Source organism: Astyanax mexicanus, chromosome 18 (assembly GCF_023375975.1).
Source record: "Astyanax mexicanus isolate ESR-SI-001 chromosome 18, AstMex3_surface, whole genome shotgun sequence".
Classification (NCBI taxonomy): Eukaryota; Metazoa; Chordata; class Actinopteri; order Characiformes; family Acestrorhamphidae; genus Astyanax; species Astyanax mexicanus.
Window position 1 is genome coordinate 18,442,683 of NC_064425.1, and position 22,498 is coordinate 18,465,180.

Genomic DNA, 22,498 nt, shown 5'->3' on the forward strand with positions numbered 1-22,498 from the left:
AAATTAAATTTAAATTACAAGAATATAGCATTTATTAAAATGTGTTTTAGGTTTAAAAAAATGTATAAGATTTATACATTTAATTAACTATTTTAAAAAAGCTTTTCAGCTTTCAGAAACAACCCATCAAATAATAAGCTTTTTTTAATTCCTGTGAATAACTGCAAGAAAACAAGAAAATATAATATTAAATGAACAAAAAAAAAGGTTATGGAAGCAGTGTTGCCAGAAATGTCTTTAAAAAGTGGCGATTTCAAGTATTCCTTTTGCCAAAAATGTATTGTTTTTTTTTAAACACATAAAGCATTTACATTTACACAAAATGCAGTTTTCCAGCTAAAAAATACTGCAAAAGTGTAATACAATAATTATCTATTTTTAAAAGCTTTCACGTTTTAGTCTCTCTAAAGAAACCATAAAATAAAAAGCGTTATTTAAAAGTCCTGTGGAAAGCTGGGTTGCCAGAAAATGTCTGTAGAAGTAATCTTTTTCAAGTATCCCGTTGCCAGAAAATTACTGTTTTTTTATGAACAGATATCAGACCAAGTCTTTTCTTCAGTGCTGAAACTGAGATTTAGTCCAGTGTTAAGCTGAGCTAAAAGGGGCTTTAGCGAAGTTGGTCAGCCAGGCGTTACCTCTTCCTGTACCAGTTTTCTCCAGTTTCTCAGAGTTTTTGCAGGTGTATGAAACAGTACTCACTGCTCTCTTATATATGCCTTATATATTTAATAGTTACTGTTAAGAGTTATCTGTGTGTTTTTTTCTCTTAAAGGCCCTGACACTTTACTGATAACTTTTGTACCATTTCAAAATATTCACTGGACCTTAAAAACCTTTGACTGGTAGTGTATCTCCAGCTGGTGTTGGCAGTATATATGCCTGGCATCTGTTTTTTTTTTCTACCATGGTTTTACCATGGTGCAGAAAGATCACAACTAGTGTGACTGTCATCCGCCATGTTTGTTTACATGCTGGAAGTGTACATGTTTTAGTCAGGGCAGAATGTGTAGTGCGAAGCATTTTATAATTAACAGCTGCCTCTCATCATTTATAATCATGGATTAGTTTTAAAAAATAACAAAACTAAAGAATTTCACATTATGCAGCTATTTAACTTTTCTTTGTCACCCCCCCCCCCCCCCCCACCCCACCCGAACGGTGCAGTGTGTGGTAATGATTGTGACCACCAGTGTCAGCACACTGTTTTTTGGCTTTAATTAGACAGAGCAAAAGTCATGGGACAGGAGTGCATGTCAGAGCAATAAAAACAAACAAACAAAAAAACAGAAGCACACAGGCAAGTTTTAATAACTTTATTCTCTTTTTTAATAGATCTGTACAACCAAGAATCAAACCTTTTTAATGAGTCTAGCAAAAACTGACCTGTACATGTCTATGCTCTTGGGCAGGATTGCTTACACTCACATGAATCAAAAATTATTAATAAACTAGCTAGGCAAAACACTTCAAACCAGTCCTACCGACAGAGAATGAGGAATAGATTTTTGGAAAGGGGGGGGTGAAAAAGAAAAGTATGTTCCCTTTGCTTCCTACACTCTCCCCAGTGTTATACAAAAGTACAGTGAAATCTTATTTACACAGACCTGGACAAGTCAAGAAATACAGTGTGATGATGGGGCATTATGGGATTGGGGAATGGAGGGGTAGAGGTTATTACAATACTCTATTTGCCTTGAATAGAAACTGCCTCAAGCAGAAACATGAGCTGACAGTACTGATATAGATATCCATGGTCACAACTCTACCATGAACTATGAACTCGCTATCCGTCCCCAAAACCCCAGCCCACCCCAACCACCCCGCTCCAAAAAAAAAAAAAAAAAAAAAAAAAAAAAAAAACCCCACACAGTCCAAAGTTCCTGCAGTTGGGTCACTGTGGCTTCTTATCCATTGGTCTGCTTAGTGCAGGTAGCTGCACTTCCACAGAGTGATAAGAGGTTGAAAATCATTATGCAAGCCATCTAGTACCACACTGCCTGACACGGACACGTTACCACAGATTCAGACAACACACGAAACACAGCAAACAGGAGGGAAAGCCCATTCCTGAGACTCAGCATAGAGATTACAGTACCTTCAGCTCTCAGAAAGTGTGAGGATACTGCAATGAGTAGTGTAGAAAAGTGCATTCCCCTCTGCAGTAACTTCTACAGAAGCATACCCCCCCTCACCAGTTTACATTATGTATCTGCATGGCTGTAGGGACCTTTAACCGTCACTACACATCCTTTAAAGTCAAAGGGAGTGACCTGTAAGCTTCCTTTAAACAAAAGAAAGCAGAAGAAATAAATTCAAGGTTTCTTTTGAACTTCATCCTGAAAACGTTAAAATCAGACGTCTAACGTGTGGATATAAAACGCTCAGTATCACACCACTAGCTCAAGCTGTGATACGAGCAGACCCCAGTGAGAGCTGTATTGGGTGATTCTCAAAAAAGACAGAATTCTAGCAGCACACACATACAACCGTACAAGACTGTAATTATAGTGGAAATTAATGAAGTAGTGCTCACCAAAAATAACCCCAACAGACCCAATCCAAACTGTAGTAAAAGTTGCCCAATTAGAACACAAATCAGGCAGGTTTGGAACTGCCAACATCAGGAGAATAGTAGTGGTATAGAAACCTGCGCAAGAGGCCTGGCTGAAATGTCAGTTATATAACCCAAGTGTAACGGAGATCATAATCATCATCAATGACAAAAATATAAAAACAAAACATGAAAACGCCCCAGTGATTTCCATTCTGCTCACAATATCACAGGGCTGTCCACCAAATCAACTCAAAAAAGAAAGAAAAATAATTGTCAGTAGGGCTGGACCATATGGCCAGAATTTGTTTCACAACATAATTCCCCAATACTGATATGAATGATAAAAAAAAAATACAGTCAAACTGCCAAAATGCCCAAAACATATGAGACAAAAAAAATTTTCACCAATGTGTCCTGCATAAACGTCAGTCAGTGACAGATGCTGTAAATAATGAATAATGTAAAACAAAATATAAGAAATGTATTTAAAAATCATTTTAAATTGAGATATAAATTGATATTGAATTATTGTCCAGCCCTAGATGAGTGACACTTCTTAAAGCCTTTTTCTTAAATCTTTCACTACAAACCCACCGTGAGCACTATATCTCACTAGCAATTCAACATGGCATTTACGTAGGCCGGTCACGATAATTACATTTGATTTATAGTACAATATATATATATATATATATATATATATATATATATATATATATATATATATATATATATATATATATATATATATATATATGAGCATGACCTCAATCTTTTCTGTTGTCTACAGCAGATCTGGTTACAGTGAATGGTGAAGGGTGTGTATTTTGTTTAGAAATAGTGGTTTTATTTGTGAGACAAAAGTCGTGAGGCATTATGAATTGAATGTGGATGTAATTTCTGCCAGTCACTTGTCTGTTCATATAGACAATTCTATGATCTTTTTAATAATAATTAAATTCTATGGAGGTTGCCCCTGTGGATCAAAGAATCCACAAATTAATCCCACCCAGCTGGCACCCACAGATAGACCTTATCTAAACTTTTTGAGGTTAATGCCTTTCTCTTACACTTACTTCCTGCAAACCTACAACCTTTTCTTAATATTTCTTTCTATTTTCACATTCAAATTCCATCATCTGAACATTGACCGAACTTTCAATTACTAACAAATGTTAATTTTGCTTTTCCACAATATAAATGATTCCAATCGGTTCTAAGACAAAATCTAGTCACAAATATATGTTTATCGTGACAGGCCTAGGGTTGATGTTCAACAACAATTGACAGAATGTAGAAAAACAGCTACAGACGACCACAAAGACCATTCACAGATATATGAAACCTAACTGAGAAATGAGGAGTGATACATTTCCCTCTGGCATGTTTTAAAGCAAGACTAGCAGGCAGCCAGCCACACTACATACAGTGAAATGTGGGCTTCTTTTATGACAGGTGAGTTAACACAGGACTAAGCCAATGGTGTGCTCAGAATAGGAGATCATGCATACAGCAGACATACAGTCTTACTATAATCATCTACCCAAAAACACATCAGCCCCTCTCACAGACATAGTGTTCTGGTTTAGAAGTCCTGGTCCAGGGGGAAAAAAACCTGTAGTGAGGCCATGTTGTATCAGTGAAGCACAACCTCATGCCTTAGTGTATTTATTCCTCCAGACACTGGGAGAGGAACGAGCCCAGGAACGGCCCAGAGAGCAAGTTGTAGAGTGAGTGTCTCCTTGAATAATGGGCAACAGTTACGAGCTGCATTTTGAGAGGACGCGTGACGCCAGGCCTGTTCACTTCGAAGGCAATTTGCAGGGCACGTCCACAGAGAGAGAGAGTGCTGGGGAGGGGGAGGGGTCACGTTTCCCCCATAAGGCCACATTGCTGTACAGAGAGAAGTTGGGGTGGACGATCAGACAGGATCTGTGGAGCAGTGGTAGTTTCCCTACCCTCAAGTGACTGGAACGAGTCCTGTAGAGGCATTTGGGACAGTGGACAGCACTCTGGCTGTGCCCTCCCACAAGCAGCCAGCCTCAGTGAACCACCAGCGTCAGAAAACAAATCCAATCAGCACATGAACTACTGAGACAGAGCTACAAAAACGGAAGTATACACAGGGTGTCAAGATCAGTCCCAAACCGAACATTACAGTCTTTCAAATGCTACCAACGTTAAGTGTTGACGGCATCATAGTTATACTCTTAATGTACATTATTTTTTTTCTTCACATAATTACAGCTTTTACATCCATGGCATAATTATCCACAGTCAAGATTATTTGTGCTGGAAAGAGTCTGGTTGGACGGAAAACTTGATCAACTTTTATTCAGTTACCACTTTTTTTTTCTTTGCTTTGTATTCTCTTCTTTAGGTATCGTTACATTTACAAGCACTCTTCATTACAGCAATCAGAAGAGCTTTTCCCTCATTCATTTCTCACAGAACTTGGCTTCATATTAATTTATCACTTTTTTCCCTGCATTTTCATAAATTCATTCATTTTTGAGAGGGAGTATAATTCAAAAAAAAAAAAAAAAAAAAGAAAAGAAAAACTCAAAACCCAAACTGAAATGTAATTCTCCCGTAGTCAGTGGTGTGCACTTCAGGCTGAGGATGTTAAGGGGGGGTGAGGATGGGAGTGGAGGTGGAGGAGGCGCAGGTCAATCCTGCACTGACACAAGATAAAAGGGGTGAGGAGGTGATCAGGAGGAGTCGGGCGAGGAGGGGGAAGAGGTGTGCAGGGACCAGACGGATCAGAAGCTGTCAACCCAGGTGGCAAAGCCTCGCTCTGCCAAAGTGCGGTTCAGCAGCACCAGCTGAAAATGTGAAGCAAAGAAAGAGAGAAATTAAGAAAATAAAAAAAATAATAAAAATCATAACCGTGTACATTACAATCACACAAGTGGGGCCTTTATATTATTTTATAGGCAAAATTATGTTGGCTGTAAATTAGAGGTGTGGTACATAGTGCTGGGCTATAATGTAAAAATATTGTATAACAATATTTAAGGAGACATTTTAACAATGCATAAGACTACAATTATACCAATATTTGGACATACTAACAAAATTAATCAGTAGCTGTAGGTTTTTAGGGTGTCATTACATCTACAGTTCATTTGCTTTGGTACAAATCATGTAACAAATTTGTAATCTGACAGTACATGTCCACTAGCACTTTAGTCTCGGCGCGTCTTATTCTTTTCCATAGAGAGAGCTGTCGCATACTGCAGTGTATGCTGGGTTTCACTGCATTATATGAAAATTATATGCATTATATGAAAATAAATAAATATATATATTTTTTAAAAACTGTAATCAAATGAATCTGAATACAGTGCTAGGTCAAGCCAATCGGGGTGGAGTAGCCAGCCACGCCACATACAGAAAATAGATTGGCGCAATGCGATAAAGAAAAGTGCTAGTGGACATGTTTTCCCTAGTTTAGATTGTTTGAGCACACCACAACAATCTCTCAAGTCGCCTTAGCATTATAATTTTGGTCTGCATCAAGCGTGTGATTACAGTGATACTAGAATTACCCGTTAAAACGTACTGTATGTATATCACAACTGTGCCACTAGGGGTTGGCAATAGGTTTTGTAGTTATCTATATAGTAAGCTCAGTGAATAAAACGCCAAAACTGACTTACCTCTTCTCCAACCATGTTCCACATTTGTACTAACGGAAGGCCTGTGTTATTGTCATAGTTTGTGACCTGAAAAAAAAAAAAAGAAAAGAAAAAATTTTTTAGTGTTTGATTCACCAGATCGGAAAATCCTTAAAGAAAAGGTCCAAGTTCTTCAGCACTTACTTGCGCAAGCAATGGTATTCCTCGTGTCATCTCTTCCAGGGCAGAGCTGGCTTCACTTGAGAACCGATCCTCTCCTTTAGAGGATATGAAGAGACTAGTTATTAAAGTTATTACAGAAGGCAAACAGACTTTATATAAAATAAAACAGAACAAATAAATATTAAAAACTATCCCTACCAGGAAGAGGAGCCACGTTGTCCAGCAACACTTCTGTTCCTTGGAATGGTAACGTCACAAAGTCAGACCTGAAAGCAAGAAATAATTTAAGAAAAGTGAAAAGGAAAGCTAGAAAAAAAAATCCCCATGGTGTCATACTCAACACCCAAGCAGAAGAAGCAGTAACCTAATCTGACGAAGGGTATCACTCTTCACTCTGTCGTAGCCACCGTAGTCCACGTATCGGATCTCCACTTCGTTGGAATCCTTGTAGAAGGAGATGACCTGTGCTCGCCACCAAGCACCATCAACTGCGGGAGCTGCACAGATCACACCAACTATGGAGAAGAAGAAAAACGTAGTTAGTTATATAGGTAAAGGATAAGCTCAGTCAAGAAGACATTCACTGGGGTTGTCCACTCTTCTCAGCAGTTAGCATTTCTCACCTTCAGCTGGAGATGGCAGAGCTGGCGTTCCAGGCTGGGAATAGCACAGGAACATCTGCTGGTCCAGGCTGCGCAGGGCGTGATACGTTGGGTGGGTATGTTGCTGGACAAACACGTGGCCAGCTGAGACGATGTTCACCACAATAACCTCCACTGTCACCCCATTAGGAAGGAGGAGCTGCAGGACAAACAAATGCATGAAGTTTACACAATCCATTCCGTTTCTATTAGATTTCCAACCCAGAGAGCTCACAGCCTGCACCATTTTCTGTCGTCTCATCCATCATATCGGATCCAAATCATTAACTATTTAACAAGCCTCTCAAATACCACAGCAGAGAAAACAAACCGCAGAGAACAGGGTCTTCAGGTCTGGCACTGGGAATCACTCAGTGTGCGGTTATACCTGTGTGCAGTATGATGAGTCATCACGAAAAATATAGGTGGGGAGGGGGTCCCTGGTATGCAAAATGATAGCAGGGGAAGATGTTCTACAAGATGGTTGACTGGGCAAAGCTTATGGCTATGTTCAGACTGCCAGACCAAATATGATTTTTGGCATATCCAAAAATAGTACCAATCCTCAATGAAGCAAGAAAACACATAAAATCTGGGTCTCTTGTTGCAATTCAGACCCAAAACACATTTCTGGGGGCGTTTTGAAACTGGATTTTTTCAGATGCATCACAGTCTGGATGCCAAAATTCGATTCAATAGGTTTTGCCAGACAATGTGACAAGTGTGAGTAAATTGCAGGGGTCCAAACATCACAACCCATGCAGATAAGTTTGTTGTGATGTCAAGACATGCAAATCTGATCTAAACACTTGCAAAAATGAGTGGCTGCTGTCTGAACATAGTCTGAGAACTGTCAAACCAAACCTCTAAATCCATAAAGACCACTGTACAAGCATACATTCATTTTTCATCACGCTTTTCTTTCCAATTTAGCTATGCCAATCATCACGCCCTCTAAGCTGCTCAGCTCAATACATCAGCTCACAGATGCCATTGGTGGAGAATGTCATCTACTCACCCAGATAGAGCAAGGCCAATTGTGCTCTCTCAGGGCTCCTGCAGCTGATGGCAAGCTACATGACTGGGATCCGCTGGACCATTCAGAGATCCCTAAACATCAACTTTAAGACATCACTCCCTTATACACCCTAATACACATCATAGGAAGCATTACCACCCACCGTGGATAGTACAGTGGATGGCAATGTTTGTGACTTGAATAAAATCCACATTCAATGCAGGAGGCACCACACACATAACAGACAGGTCAGTGCAAGGTGTTTCTTTCCACAGGACATGAACTAGCTCCTACCATATGACATTTGGCATGTCAGTGCCCATGAAACTTGTATTATTATTCTTTCTATTATTTATTACCCAGGATGTCATGGGCAGCGAGGGCAGTGAGAGTGGCAGCGGTGGGGGCGCATACAGGTTGGTCAGGTCCAAGTCTTTGAACTTCTTGCCGATCAGGGCCAGCGCTTTATCTACCTGCTGTTGGGTGCCTGAGAACAGAAGAAGAAATATTATTTATTTATTTATTTTTTTAGATTTAACACAGAAATCAATCATCATCAGTCAAACACAACAATGGCTTTTACAGCTCACTCACCTTCTATGTGGCAGATCTGAAATTCTTGAGTGTAAGGCAGGGTTGAAATGTAGATCTTTGCACCTGAGCTCTGCTTCAGAAAGCTCACATACCTCCCCTGTTTGCCGATTAATCTACCGACTAGATGCTGAGGAACAAAAAGAGAAATGGGATGTCAGTTCTCAACTGCTATTAGTCAGATTTCACATCAAACATCAGGGGTAGTGCGGGAAAAGCTTACCTTTGGCACCTCTATCTCCCACACAATCAGCTCAGAACTCTGAGATGGACTGGCTTGGCTGCCACTCAGCTGGCCATCTCCTGCCCCCAGAGTGGAGAAGCTGTCCACTGAATCCATGCTGTTCACATCTGAACCTGAATCAAGAAGGTTCATATTCATTCAGTGACCATACATTTGTCAAGACTATACAACGCTAAAGAACTTTAAATTAAAACATAGACTTATTTTTATCAATATGTAATTATAAACCTCCGCCTCACAGACTAATCAGCAACTACTGAAGTAGTGCTTCACGGGTACACACTATACATTTGCCTGACACCATCGTTATAACTAACCTCAAAGCCTTCACAGAACTTCTTTGAAGATCAACAACAAATAGAGGCTTATGCAAGTCATCCCTGTCTGCTAAGCAACAGGTGTAACTAAAACACATGCTATACAGACCAATGACAACAATACTTAAAGCCACTGTTCTTCAAAGCATGAAACCCACTGTCTATAGCTGTCTATACTAAACTGTTTCTGCCTTTAGGATTTTTTATATGCATCCAGTCAGAAATTGCATGAAATCTGATGGAAATAACAATAAAAAGGAAATCTGTATCAAAAAAGTGTTGCTAGAAAGAAAGCCAGTATAATAAATGGCTAAATACAGCTCTAGAAAAAAAAGAGAGACCATTTCATTTTTTAAAATCAGTTTCAGATTTTGCTATTTATAGGTATATGTTTGATCAAACTGAAAATTGTTGCTTTATTCTATAAACTACAGATAACATTTCTCTCAAATTTCAAATAAAAATATTGTTTAGAGCATTTATTTGCAGAACATGAGAAATGGCTGAAATAACAAAAAAGATGCTGAGCTTTCAGACCTCAAATAATGCAAAGAAAACAAATTCATATTTATAAAGTTTTAAGAGTTCGGAAATCAATATTTGGTGGAATAACCCTGGTTTTTAATCACAGTTTAAACATGCATCTTGGCATGTTCTCCTCCACCAATCCCACACACTGCTTTTGAATAACTTTAAGCCACTCCTAGGGCAAAAAAATGTTTTATTCCATCTTCCCCTTGATTATATTCAAGAGGGTTTCAATTTGGTAAAATCGAAGAAACTTAATTTTTTTTTTAAAGTGGCCTTTTATTTTTTTCAGAGCTGTATATAGAATTTAACTTTGGCTGAGGCAGTCAAGCCTGAGACACATGACATAAAAGCCTAAACAGGACTACGACAGCATTTCCTGTCCCATTGAGAGAGGTGACAGGGGGAGTGGGAAAAGGTGGCAGGCAGTTTAAAGCAAATGACCAGCAGCTGTGACAAAAAACACCTCTCTTAAGACAGGCAGAGGAAGATCACAAAACACCTGCTGCAATTTTCACACTTTGCCAAGTGTTAAATAAGATGACCATACCATACCATAAAAACAGTAAAACACCTCCTCTCTTTTAGGAGATCACATACAGAAGCTGATTAAATCAACTTATACATAGAATAACAGAACAGCAACATACATCATCATGATGAATGCTTGCAGCAGCAATCTTTCAAACCACTGCCAAAAGAGGGAACAGGGGGGGAGAAAAAAGTAAGGGGCTACTGCTGAGGTAAGCACCAAGAATGTGCAAGTGGATGCTCTCCTCATGTAACATGCACTGTTTGGGAATCTGAGAAGTTGAGGTTTCCATGGGTCTGATGGTATATGAACTACACTGGCCCACTGTAAAAGGGGTAGCCCTTAGACCAGAGATCTTGTTTCCACAGACTACACACATACAGTAAACTCAGGACAATCCGCACTCTACCACAGAAAAAAGGGCATGGGGTATATATCCTCAAGTGGTTTAAGATCTGTAAAACATACAATGTGCTACAAACAATGATAGACATATTCAAGGTACACTGAGACAAGTAAATTCTTTTACCATTGCTGCAAAAGAATTAAACAAAAACACATTTTCTGCCTGTTATTACACGCCTATATCTTGAGGATTTCTATACAGGCTTTAAAGCATTATTAACATAAAAGGTTAAATGTCTGATAAGAAATATTACTGAAACCCAATTTGTAATAGAACATATTTAAAACTTTGAAGTACATAAAAAAATCAAATATAATGAATAACAGTCCTAAAATTGGTTCATTCTCAAACTCATGAACACAAATCAAACATTTCATGTCCTCCAAACCTTTCACTTCTTTATGGCTGTCTACGTTTTATGGCTATTTTCAAACAAGCAAAATGTGGGCTTGATTGCTCTTACTCATCTGAAATATTAAGTGGAATAGACAGCAGACAGGCAACATGTCAGAATATAAACTACTTATTTTACTGTTTTGTATCACCTACACTTGCGGCTGTGAGAACACTGAAGAACAGTACACTCAAATTTAATTACCCACACACAGCAATAGAGGGAGCTCTATTGTGATGTAATGTATCCACTATGAATGGTCATTAAAGTGTTCTAAACAGGTAATAAAAGTACCTTTATATTCGTTAGCATAAATTTGTAAAATGTCTCTACTACATCCAGTGCAATCAAAACTACCAACTTAAATTACTTAGTACCTAGTAGGGGTGGGCAATATTATATCGTATACAATATATCGTGAGAGAAATATCATGATAATAGGGCTGTTCTGTCTTAAAAGTAGTCTATTATTTACTGTGAAGCTTTAGGTTTATTTATTGTATAATTGTTTTAGTTTGTGGTTTATGTGCATGCACTCAATATTCTGCAATATTATTTGCTGCATTATATTATTTTATGCTATATTATTTATTTTGTCACATTATGATTATACTGTTATACTATTATACTATATTCCTATTATATTATATATTATTATATATTCCTCATATTTTAGTTTTCCTATATCGCCAAGTATATCGTTATCGCAAAAATACCCGGAAATATCGTGATATTATTTTAGAGCCATATCGCCCACTGTGAAGGTCCTTAGTTTGAAAAAGTATGTAGTTATAATTTTTTTTCCCCCCAGAGATCCAAACATACAATTCAAACGAAAAAGAATTTAACTTGGTCATGTACAGATTTAAATAATAAATACATTGTATGTTTTTATACCAGTTTATATTTTTTTAAACAAATATTTTAACAGTTATTTCCTGATGATACTTTGATCTACAAGTAAGAATTAAATACATAAGAAACTGTGTGTAAATTGGTGGTTAAGATTTTAATTAGCAGTGCTTTTCCAACACAGATGCAAATTCTTGATGGTGTTTGGGGAAACACTTTAATATGTTCTTAACATTCCATAATTCTAAATGCATTTATGGGAAATTCACAGTTCAGGCCATTTTACATTAGAACATGAGAACTTCACACACTATTATAATATATCCTTGTAACAGAGTAATATATGCATGTAAATTTGTGTACATTTATTTAAATAGACCCATTGTATAAGTTGTCTACTCCCACAAACTTCAGTATAAACGTATCAATTAGCAGCCTCTCTTACATAATTCACGTGGCCGTATAATTAACAAAAACAAAGCCTCATCAATTTATCTTGTTGAGATACTAAACAAGATAAATAAAACAATAAGTGAAGAGAAGATGAAAAAAATAAAACACAGATCTAAATGTCTATCAGTCTTTTCTCTTCTCCTGTGAACACCACATACAATATTTTAAAGAATCATGGCACTCACCTCCAGACTGGTCGGCCTCTGCTTCACTGGTTCCGTTCCGGAAGCCTGTCCCATTGAGCCTCGCTGCCTCACACACAGCAGCAACATGCTCTCTAGTCAGCGTTGGCTCTTCCAATTCTGTTAAATCTGAACTCTCCTGCAGTCCGTCTTCCTTTTCTTCTGAACATCTCGAGATCCCTGAAATCTGAATAAGGTCCTCTTTACTCTCCGGCACTGCCGAGGACAAACCTGTGCTGAGGAGAAGGTCCTCGCTGCTGATTCCATCTTCTGACTGACATGTGCTACATCCAGAGTCTTCTGTTGCAGTTATGGTCTCCTCACCCTGGAGCTTGGGAAGTACTGGGGTTGATTCCAACTGTCCTCGAGAGGAGACCAAACATTCCGGCACTTCCTCTGGCTTCTGCCATACAGAAGGACTGAGGCAGCCATTGATGACCTCCTTTACAATCTGTGCTGCCTGTTGCTGTATGTCATCTGTGTGACTTTGAGAAGGGGCTTCCACATGAGATACATGAACATCCTCATCCCCCGTGGTTCCCTTGCCATTAAAAGTAGGTGTGCTGCTGCTAGCTGCCTCAGAGGTTTTGCAGCTGCTCACCGCCATGACCTCCTGCTTGGCCGCCGAAATGACCTCAGTTATGAGACCGGCAGCCAAGCGCTGAAGTTCCTCCATGTTGTCCCTCGTCTCAGCTGGTCTGCTTACTCCCCCATTCTCGTGGTGGTGGGGTTCTATAGAAGCATCTGAGATAGGTGTGCTGGCAGAGAGGGGAAATGAAACGGACACCATAGGGCTTTCCGGGCCGACAGTGCGAGTTGCCGCGGTCGTAGTGGAGGACAAGTCATCTTTGGTGCAGGAAAGGCTGTCTTTTACCAAGTCCACCTGGACGTTCTCAGCAAAAGGCACAGCCAATATGTTGCCAGCAACCTCTCCCTCAGGCTCTGGGCGCTCCGCTTTGGCCAGTTTCACACAGGAGGATACAACAGCAGGCTTTACTTTCTTACTGTCAGATTCCCGTTTGTCAGTTGTTTGATCCTGAGGCTGCATGGCTGAGCCCAGCGCCTCCTCTGTAGGCAGGTGGCTTGACTCAGAGCTTACAGCAGCTGCCCCTGGTTGGTTGTATTGAAAACATTTCTCTACTACATTTGATGGGGTTGATGTTGAGAGTGGGGTAGTCTGCCTGATGCTTTCAGTGCTGGCCTGGTGGGAGTCTGTAGTTGCATTGCTGCAAGGGGGAGCGCCCAATTTTCTGGACGTTGTAACCGTGACTGCTGAGCAAACTGGTTCTTCTACAGAGGTTTCTGTGGCTGGTACATGAACTTGTGCTATGACCTCCTGCTCAACAGGCCTCTGCTCTTTGGCTTTAGGTCTGTCTTGACAGGATCTGTCATGAGTAACACTGGCGGCAGGGCAGCCCTTATCCACCATTCCATTGCTCCCTTCACTTGGTGAAGCCAGCAAGCCCATGGCATGTCCCTCCTCACTCTTGTGGCTTGTGATTCGCGCTTTCTTCCGTGAGGTGTACCACCACCAGCCTATGAGCGCTAGCACACCAGGAAGCGTGTACGGGACAAAGGACCGAAACCTCAGCGGCATCTCCTGTGAACCCTAGCTACTACTCCTGCAAACAGAAAAAATAAAAGACAGGAATTAGAACATTACTTCAATTAATACTTTAATTATCTGGATAAACAAGCTTTGGCCAAACTTTGATTTGAGTTGATTTGGTACATTAGCAACGACACTTAAAAGTTCACTGCTTTAAAGTACTTCTTTAAAGAAGCTAAAGAGCTAATGCTACAGCTTATCAGAGTAGTACTGAATGCTAAGGAACACTTGCCAAGTTAATTTCTCCTTAGTGGACAACATGAAATGAGGGGTTGACACATAATGACACAAATAGCATAGCAAAATTAATAAAACATTTCACATACCAGCAAATTAATAAAACAAAAATGATAGCACTACATAAACGATGTCTCAAATATATACACTTGTCATAAGAAGAATATCACTTTGAAAATGTAAAAGCACACATGAATCACTCTTTGAATCTTGTTTGTAAAATCTAAATCACTTTCTCAAGTGCTGTATTAAAGGCTTAGTTAAATACACACAGGTTTAAAAACACGGCAGTACGTTTTCTTCTACACAAATACACAACAGTGGAGCTCAAGAACAAATATTACCTTAAATTCACGAACGAAATGAATGAATGAAAATGTGTACATACTTCTTGTTTAATCTCTGAACGGTCCTAAAACAGATACTTCACGACACATGAGCCAGCATGGCTATGCTCACTCACACAGCAGACATGAGGAACAGGCAAGCCTGCTGAAAAGGGGAGGATTCTGTGTACTACTCTGGAGCAGTAAAGGAGGAGTCACAGGACTCCAGTGAAAAGCTAACAGGCTGACAGGACTACGTGCAGAGGACCCTCCTGCACTTATTGGCCAGCAGCCGCCCCATGTTTAAAAAAGGACACCCAAGCATGCCTTTCCTTAACTGAGCCAGAGAAGCCCAGCCTGTGGAAAGAAAAGAATGTATTGGAGGGGGCAACATGGCTCCTCTCTACACGGCACGTTATAAAAAAAGGACACAGTGCTAATACACTTTGTACTTGGACTTTGACCCCATAGAGATGGGTTGAACTGGGAAGTGCCATTAACCCTGGCTAATGGAAGGATACCGACCATGTGCCACGGTAGAATGAGTATAAAATGCAGCTAAGCAATAGCAATGTGTGAAATTATTAAATTAGGGGATTTTAGAGATGTTCTACATTGAAAGCAACAAGTTAATTGCAGTGACATTAGTGCATTTAAAGGGCATGTAGCATATTCATCATGTATACCTGCAGGTAGTACAAAAATACACAGGGGCTTATATGTATAACAAGTCCGATGAGGTAAGGTGAAATGAAGTGGGCTTGACAGAAAGGAGCCGGTACATTGCACAGGGTTTAAACAGCAAGTAGGTATAAAATTGCTAATGGTGGGCATGTCTATGAATACATTTTAAGACTTAAAAAACACATTTACTTCCCTGTTAATAAGGAACACTCAAAATACATGCAGAGCACTTTCCTATATTAAAAACGTGAACTGCCCACAAAACTTGGCCTGAAAGTTTTGTGACCTACAATCTTCTCTTCTCAATGAAAGACCTCACACAACATGGACGAAGGATCTGTTTACCGAGATTACACCCATAAGAGGCTCAGCTATGAATGACGGTGGATTAAGAGAGACGCCTGAATAGTAAGATGTGTTAGTCCCTCCTTAAATAAGGGCTATGGAGATCAATTATTTAACAAAACAAGTAAAAAGGCTTGTGCAATGGTCAGTTTTTACAAAACCATTAAACCAACATTCCCAGGAACACAGTCTGTGAAATCAGCCACAGCTTTACTATAAATGACAGGCCTCACATCCAGGGACTGGAATTTCTGTTGCTGTTGACTCTGTGCATGGTCCTTATAGACCAGTGAACTGGAAGGAGAAAGGCCTCAACTGTGGGGATAGAGAGAAGGATGGTCTATTAAATGACCCTGAATTTCCCCATCTCAACAGACCCCCCTGGCCTCATTCCTGTTCAACATCATCTTAGCAAAACAAAACAAGCACAACGAGCAGGCCTGGGTCAAAGATTGTTAGTTCGGGTCTACTTTTTAGTTTTGTTTCACCTTCAAACTTAACCCTGCTGCCTCAATCAATATATTGAATTTATACTTATGAAGCCATTAGCTTAGACCCTTTGTTGAGATAAACAAACATTACAATATTTCATTGATTTTAGGGTTTTATATTAATAACTAAACCTATATAACAATAACTACCAGACACAAGAAACAAGATCAGAGAATCATATTTGATAGACAATGAGCTTCATTTCCATTCAACAACGCCCATAAAACAGTTCCTACTGGATCTGGGGCTCCAGGTCCTGATAGTTAAGTGCAAACCACAACATTTGCTTCAGAAAGTGTTTCAGTTTGTTTTGAAAGACGAGTTTCCAATCCATACAAATCAGATTATAAAGCATGTTCCCAGCCTGGAAAACATTAATAAATGCTTGGTCATGTTGTAACATGTTAAGTATACATAACCTCTGACATGTAATATGGTACACTATTTTTCATAATCAAGTACTACTGTTGCATAGCATTAGTTAAATTTTGTGTCTCAGTTTGGGCAATCACACCAAAATGCATCAATAGAAGCCTATGTGCAAGACTGCTAACTCTGTGTTCATGATAGCAGATGAATGCGAAAAATGACCAGTATTTTTATGGGAGAAACAAAGAAACAAATGGAGTTGCAATTCTTTACAGTTTTTTCATGCAAACAAATTATGATGCTGTATTCTTAACTTTGTGAAGTGACATTCTAAACTGTTGGCCAAATGTAAAGACACAACATTGTACTGTTTTTGTTTGTAATACTATATTTACATGGGATGTCAAACATCTATGTTTTTATTGAAAATAGGCACTCTAAACTCCCTAAGACTCACCACCTAATTTGACTAAAGCCCTATCCGGAAAAGATTAGTATCTCAGGGGGACATCAGTGAAAAACACTTCACACTTCTACTGATAAAACTCTTGCAGGAGGACCAGTGAGTTTTTTGGCTTTCTCAGTCACGTCATCGTGTTCAGTAGCTCCTCCATTTCCACTCGCTGTTGTGTTTAAGTGGCTCTTTGTGGAAACGCATGTCCAAAGTGTACCTACGATGTATAGCAGTAGACAGATTCTATTTTATTAAATACAAGGAAACAAAACTCAGATATCCGGACAGTACTAAAATTACCCCTATAAAAAAAGAAAATTACCCCAGGATCCCCTGAGAAATTAATTCTGTCTTTTGTTACTGCTTCATTACTCCACGTGGAATGAATGACTGCAATATATTGAGTATTGCAGAATCATGGTATCATGAGATCATTAAATCTCTATAATATACTGTAAAATGCCCTGTAATTTTCATTCTCACTGCTGAAGTCTAATATATTTATTCTATATAAGCAGTAATCGAACGCAGCTAAATTTCCATTAATAATTAAAACTTCACGCTGACATCCAATCCTGATTATCCTTAATTGTTAATCTACACCGTTGACCTCCTGTATGTATGGACCTTCTTCTGTATGTATGTATGGATGGATGGATCTCCTCATGGCAGTCATACAGGAGAGTCCCCCTCTCAGTGTGAGAGCAGTCACATGTCTCAGGCTGCAGAGAGAGACTCCTGAGCGTGCGCAATTTGGACAACAGAAAATGCCAGTGCTTGTTTTGCCAAAGCCAAACCGTTCACCTTCGAGGAGGTTAAATAAACGGCGTGTGAAGTGTCTGCCGGCCGCAGGCTTGGCTGTTATCAGGGGCCTGGGCGCTTTACTGCACGCAGGGAGTCAGGAATCACGGAGCGCCGCTGTACGACCTTGGGGGGAGATAACGGCGGGGGTCACCGGACTTCACACTTCTCACACACGATACAAACACGCCGAGCGAGCACTGCGACTGGAAGAAGCGTCTTAAGCTGCTTATTAGCCAGTTAGCGTGTCCGCGTTTAGAATACAAAACAGCCGCACTGAGCCTCTGCTAGCTAATATACGCACCAAGCAGCACACAGCCCGCCGTGCTCTCCCTCACACTGCTGGAGAAAATGACACTTATCGTTTCGCTAATCTCTCAATAAACACGACCAACATCAACAGTAACCAGACAGAGAGACTGTAAAGAAATAGGTTAGCCTATCTACAACAAACCTATCTCCTGATAGAGCTGTGCAGGGTCGAAATTAAGACGGGCATCTGGCGCATATGGTTGTGTGGGTCTGTTACCTCGAGGTTGCGCTGCTACATGTGCGCTAGGTTAGCTAACTAGCACGAAGCCAAAGTTGACTTCTCATTCAAACTGTCCAGTCTACCTTAAATGCCTCCGACTGTTCACTGCCCTGCGCATGCGCTATTACAGCATTTCACGCACCCACTCACTCACTTAATCTGGATTTTTACCTGAAGGTACATTTACAATAGACAGGGATTGAAAGAAAAAGATAAAATAAAAATATATATTTCATTCTGTGAGTTTGTAAAGAAAAAATATCACATTGAGATTTATCTAATAAAACAAGATGAAAAGGTGACTTTAAAACAAAAGAAAAAAATTATTAAATTATCAACAAAAAAAAAAGCCTAAATGATAAAGGCCTTTCACAATAACTATTTTGTTATATGTTGTTAACCACTGTTGTAATAAACAATAATGCTGCCAAATTAATCAGTTATGTCACTAATGATCAAAAAGATTTAAAAAAATGCAGATTTAAAACAGGAGGGGAAAATATTTTAAACAAATAGGTTTAAAAAGCCTAAATTATAATAAAAGGCCCGTCACAATAACTATTTTCGTGCGACATGCTGTTATTCACTATTGTAATAAACAATAATGCTGCCAAACTGATAATGTTATGCCACTAATGTGAAAAAAAAGGAAATGTATCTTCAAAACAAGAGGGTGAAAATTATTAAAACAAGAAAGGTCCAAGAAAGGACAAAATTACAAAAAAAAACTTGTCACAATAACAATAATAATATTTTTGCCACTAATGTAATGTAGTACAACATAATGCAACAATATGCAATTACACCATAATTACAGTGCTGACCAGCTCATCTTCAGAAAACTAACTTAAATAAACCATAGATGATGCAGCTTAACTATTTATATCGATACCATAAATCGAGAACAAATATTGTGACAGGCCTACAAACAAAATCAACCAAGAAAAGTAAAATGAAGCTAAAACTGTGGACCAAAAGAATGCAAATATAACTAACGTTACCTACAACAAATAACTAACAAATAAACTAACGTTAAACTAAGAAGAAAATAAAAAGTGTTACAATGAGTTTTAAAAATATAACCTAGGAGTTAAGGTGGACCGAACAGCTCCTACAAGACGCTAGCTAACTAAGTTAACGCGAGCTAACGAACAAGAAGCAAACTTCAGTGTGGTTGCGTTAGCGGGCTAAGCTATTAGCCAACTGGCTACTGTTAAGCACGACTGACATTACAGTCACAAAAACTGCATGAAAATGGAAAACAAACGAGTACAGACTATCATAGTTATCTAGCTAGCTAACATGTTAGCAAGCTATGTCCGCCGTTCAGCTTTAGCTAATAAGTGGGGCAAGCTGCATGAGCGGGCTGCTAGCTAGCGCTAAGTACCTGGCTGGCTAACGTTAACTGCTTCATTTTGACCTACAGCGTGTTTATTACAGTAGCTAACGGAAGGCCGAAAAGCGCTGGATGAATTAATACCGTGCAGAAAGAGCCATTAGCTGCACAGAGAGAGAGGTCATCCAGAAGCAGCTAAAAGCCACAGCGCTGCGTGACTTTGAACGGCATGGCCAACTTACTTCACGAGCCTAATGATCGACAGCCATCAAGTGGATTCTCGCTTAAATCTGTCTGTAAATGACAGCTTTTAGCTAGGTTAGCTATACCTACAGCAGCACGCGTGCCCAATCACGAGCTTCGTTCCGCTGAACGTGTTTGAGTTTTAAGCGCTGCAGTAATAGTGTGTGTGTGCGTGTGAGAGAGGGTCGCTCCATGCGTTAAACGCATTTTAGCCATGTAACGTTAGTTAACTATTTAGCTAGGTCATATTTTCTGTGCAGCTTTATCCTTTTACTAGTTACATTTGTTATATTGTGAACTACTCGAGTTGAGGTCAACCTAAGTAACTATATAAGTTAGCGGTTGATGTATAAGCATATATATATATATATATATATATATATATATATATATATATATATATATATATATATATATATATATATATATATATATATAGGTTATGAAAGTTACTACTCATATTAGCTAGCTACCGTTCCTATTATTTAACGTCAATAAGCTCCAGCCCTGCACCACACACAGACACAATGTGAACTGGGCTAGCTTAGCTTAATAGCTAAATATTAATGTTGCGTAAATGAACGAGTCCTGACTGTTCATAGCTAGCTGGCTAACATAACTGAAGCTAGCTACGCTAAGGCTACTTTACACTGAAAAATTATAACCTGGTAATATTAACGTTATATTAAATTATAAAACTGTCAAACTAGCTTAAATAGCTAACTAGCTTGACTAGGATTATAACTTAGGATAACTAACCTATATATGATAGCTAACCTAGGTTAGCTAGCTAACAATGAATGCTAAAATTAGAAAGCCCTGTCATTAGTTAAACTAGCTCTAACACTCTGACTGGGCTGCAAAGTGAGACAGCTTTAAGCAGCCAAGTCGTGTGTTGGCTGGGGAGCCATAATTAGTTATCTAACAGTTCTGTTTTAGCTGCTGAGAGGCGCTGGAGCATAAGACAGATAGCGTTAGCTAACTAAATGTCACTAATCATACAGACAACATAAGAAAATAGTAACAGAAAAAAGAAAACATGATGATTGCTAGTGTTCGCTAACATCCCCGCCAGCTACATAAAGTAGAGGGCAACCCTGAGGCACTAGCCTAGCTATGTACAGAAGAGCAATGCGCTAGCGGGCTATGTTAAGCAGCTAGCTAGCTAGCTAGCGCCAGTGTCCCCCGGTTTGAGCCCGACTCTCCACCGTACAGAGCAGTGCACACTCACCGTGTCTGCACGTCCTTCTCGCCGCCACGGTGAACCGCACACCCGTATAAATAAAGCTCCGCTACTGTTCCTCTGTCCTCTGGGCCCAGCACACCCCGGCCGTGTCCCTGTGCTCAGTGTCTTTCTCTCTGTGTGTCTTTCTCGCTCTCCTCCCCACGTGTTGACCGACCGAAGCACACTAAAACACAGACGCACCAGCTGATCAAATCTCGCGACAACTGCGCTACTCCTTGGCTCTCGCGAGGCTCCCACAGAAGGTTTCCAAACTTCACAAAGCACAAAGGTGTGTTGGCTATTAGCTACAATAGAAGCAGAATGAAACATAGAACATCTAAAGGAATTAGTATTTAAAGGTCATTAATTAATAATAATAAAAAAGTAAGAAGTAGCTACATTCCTTACCTCACAAATGTGCTTGAGCAGAAGTAAAATAAATAAAGTAGAGATGTTAAGAAATTAGTCCTTACAGGCTGAATTACCTACTGTTTTCCGCTGCACTCTGTGGTCCTCTGGTAATTTTATTCCGGTCTGGACGCACATCTCTGATTTTTGTCTCCTTGCGTTTTATAAAATAGCTATTTGTCCACTGCCATGCACAGTAATTACACTTTGGGCACGCGCTTCCACGAAGATCTACGTAAACACAAGAACGAGTGGAAATGGAGGAGCTACTGAATGCGATGTCGTGATTGAGAAAGCCGAAGAACTCACTGTTTCTCCTGTTTGTTTGTTTTTAATTGCAGTCCAGATGAAAGAGTTTTATCACTGAGTAAAAGTGTAAAATATTTTACACAGACACCCCCCCTGAGAAACTAATCCCATCCGGATAGGGCTAAATACTGCATTCTGATATCTCCATGTTCACAGTATATCTTGCATCAGCGCCATTGGCTGCCTCACAGATCTTCAGGGATCTTAGGTTAACCAGCAAAAGCTGTCAGAAAAACATTCCGGAGACCCTAAGTGTGTTTGAAATGGTTTACGCACTATTCATTATGTAGCATTTACTATGATTAGGGAACGATCAAACAACAAAACCATCTTTACACAACATTTTGGGTGCTTTTTTAGCAAACTACATAGTGAATATAATGTATTGTTAAGATTTTAAAAAGCACTACAAAATTGCTGAGAAGTGTTTGAAGAAAACTGTCAGAAACTAAACATGTACTCAGACATGACTGAGTATGCAGCATTAATTATATTTCCGACACAGTTATAGAATTTTCTACATTTCTTGATTGTTCTGGTGTTATTAAAATGGGCAGATATTAAGATAAGAATAAAAATAAATATATACATAAAAATAAAATAAATAAATTCA

The 22,498-nt window shown here is 39.3% G+C and overlaps 1 protein-coding gene across 3 annotated transcripts; it reads right to left on the minus strand.

Annotated features, from left to right (window-relative positions):
- Window positions 1-1,298: 1,298 nt before the first annotated feature.
- akap1b (A kinase (PRKA) anchor protein 1b) lies at window positions 1,299-21,349 on the minus strand. 3 transcript variants are annotated; one of them, XM_022667531.2, is made up of 11 exons: window positions 21,175-21,349; window positions 12,519-14,137; window positions 8,831-8,964; window positions 8,611-8,737; window positions 8,376-8,503; window positions 6,981-7,158; window positions 6,722-6,872; window positions 6,556-6,623; window positions 6,379-6,452; window positions 6,217-6,282; window positions 1,299-5,379 (listed from the first exon to the last, which is right to left on the minus strand). In XM_022667531.2, the coding sequence occupies exons 2-11, from the start codon at window positions 14,110-14,112 to the stop codon at window positions 5,317-5,319; spliced, it is 2,583 nt and encodes an 860-aa protein (XP_022523252.2). In that variant the 5' UTR covers window positions 14,113-14,137; window positions 21,175-21,349; the 3' UTR covers window positions 1,299-5,316. The 3 variants fall into 3 exon arrangements, with proteins under 3 accessions (XP_022523252.2, XP_022523338.2, XP_022523289.2); XM_022667617.2 differs by lacking the exon at window positions 21,175-21,349 and adding an exon at window positions 18,287-18,349; XM_022667568.2 differs by lacking the exon at window positions 21,175-21,349 and adding an exon at window positions 14,750-14,871.
- Window positions 21,350-22,498: the final 1,149 nt, after the last annotated feature.

Coding starts and splice junctions, on each gene's coding strand:
- akap1b (XM_022667531.2), bottom strand. CDS start 14,112: ATGCCGCTGAGGTTTCGGTCCTTTGTCCCGTACACGCTTCCTGGTGTG. Junction 8,504..8,610: donor TCAGATCTGCCACATAGAAG/GTGAGTGAGCTG, acceptor TTCTGTTCTCAG/GCACCCAACAGCAGGTAGAT. Junction 6,453..6,555: donor CAACGTGGCTCCTCTTCCTG/GTAGGGATAGTT, acceptor TATCCTCTAAAG/GAGAGGATCGGTTCTCAAGT.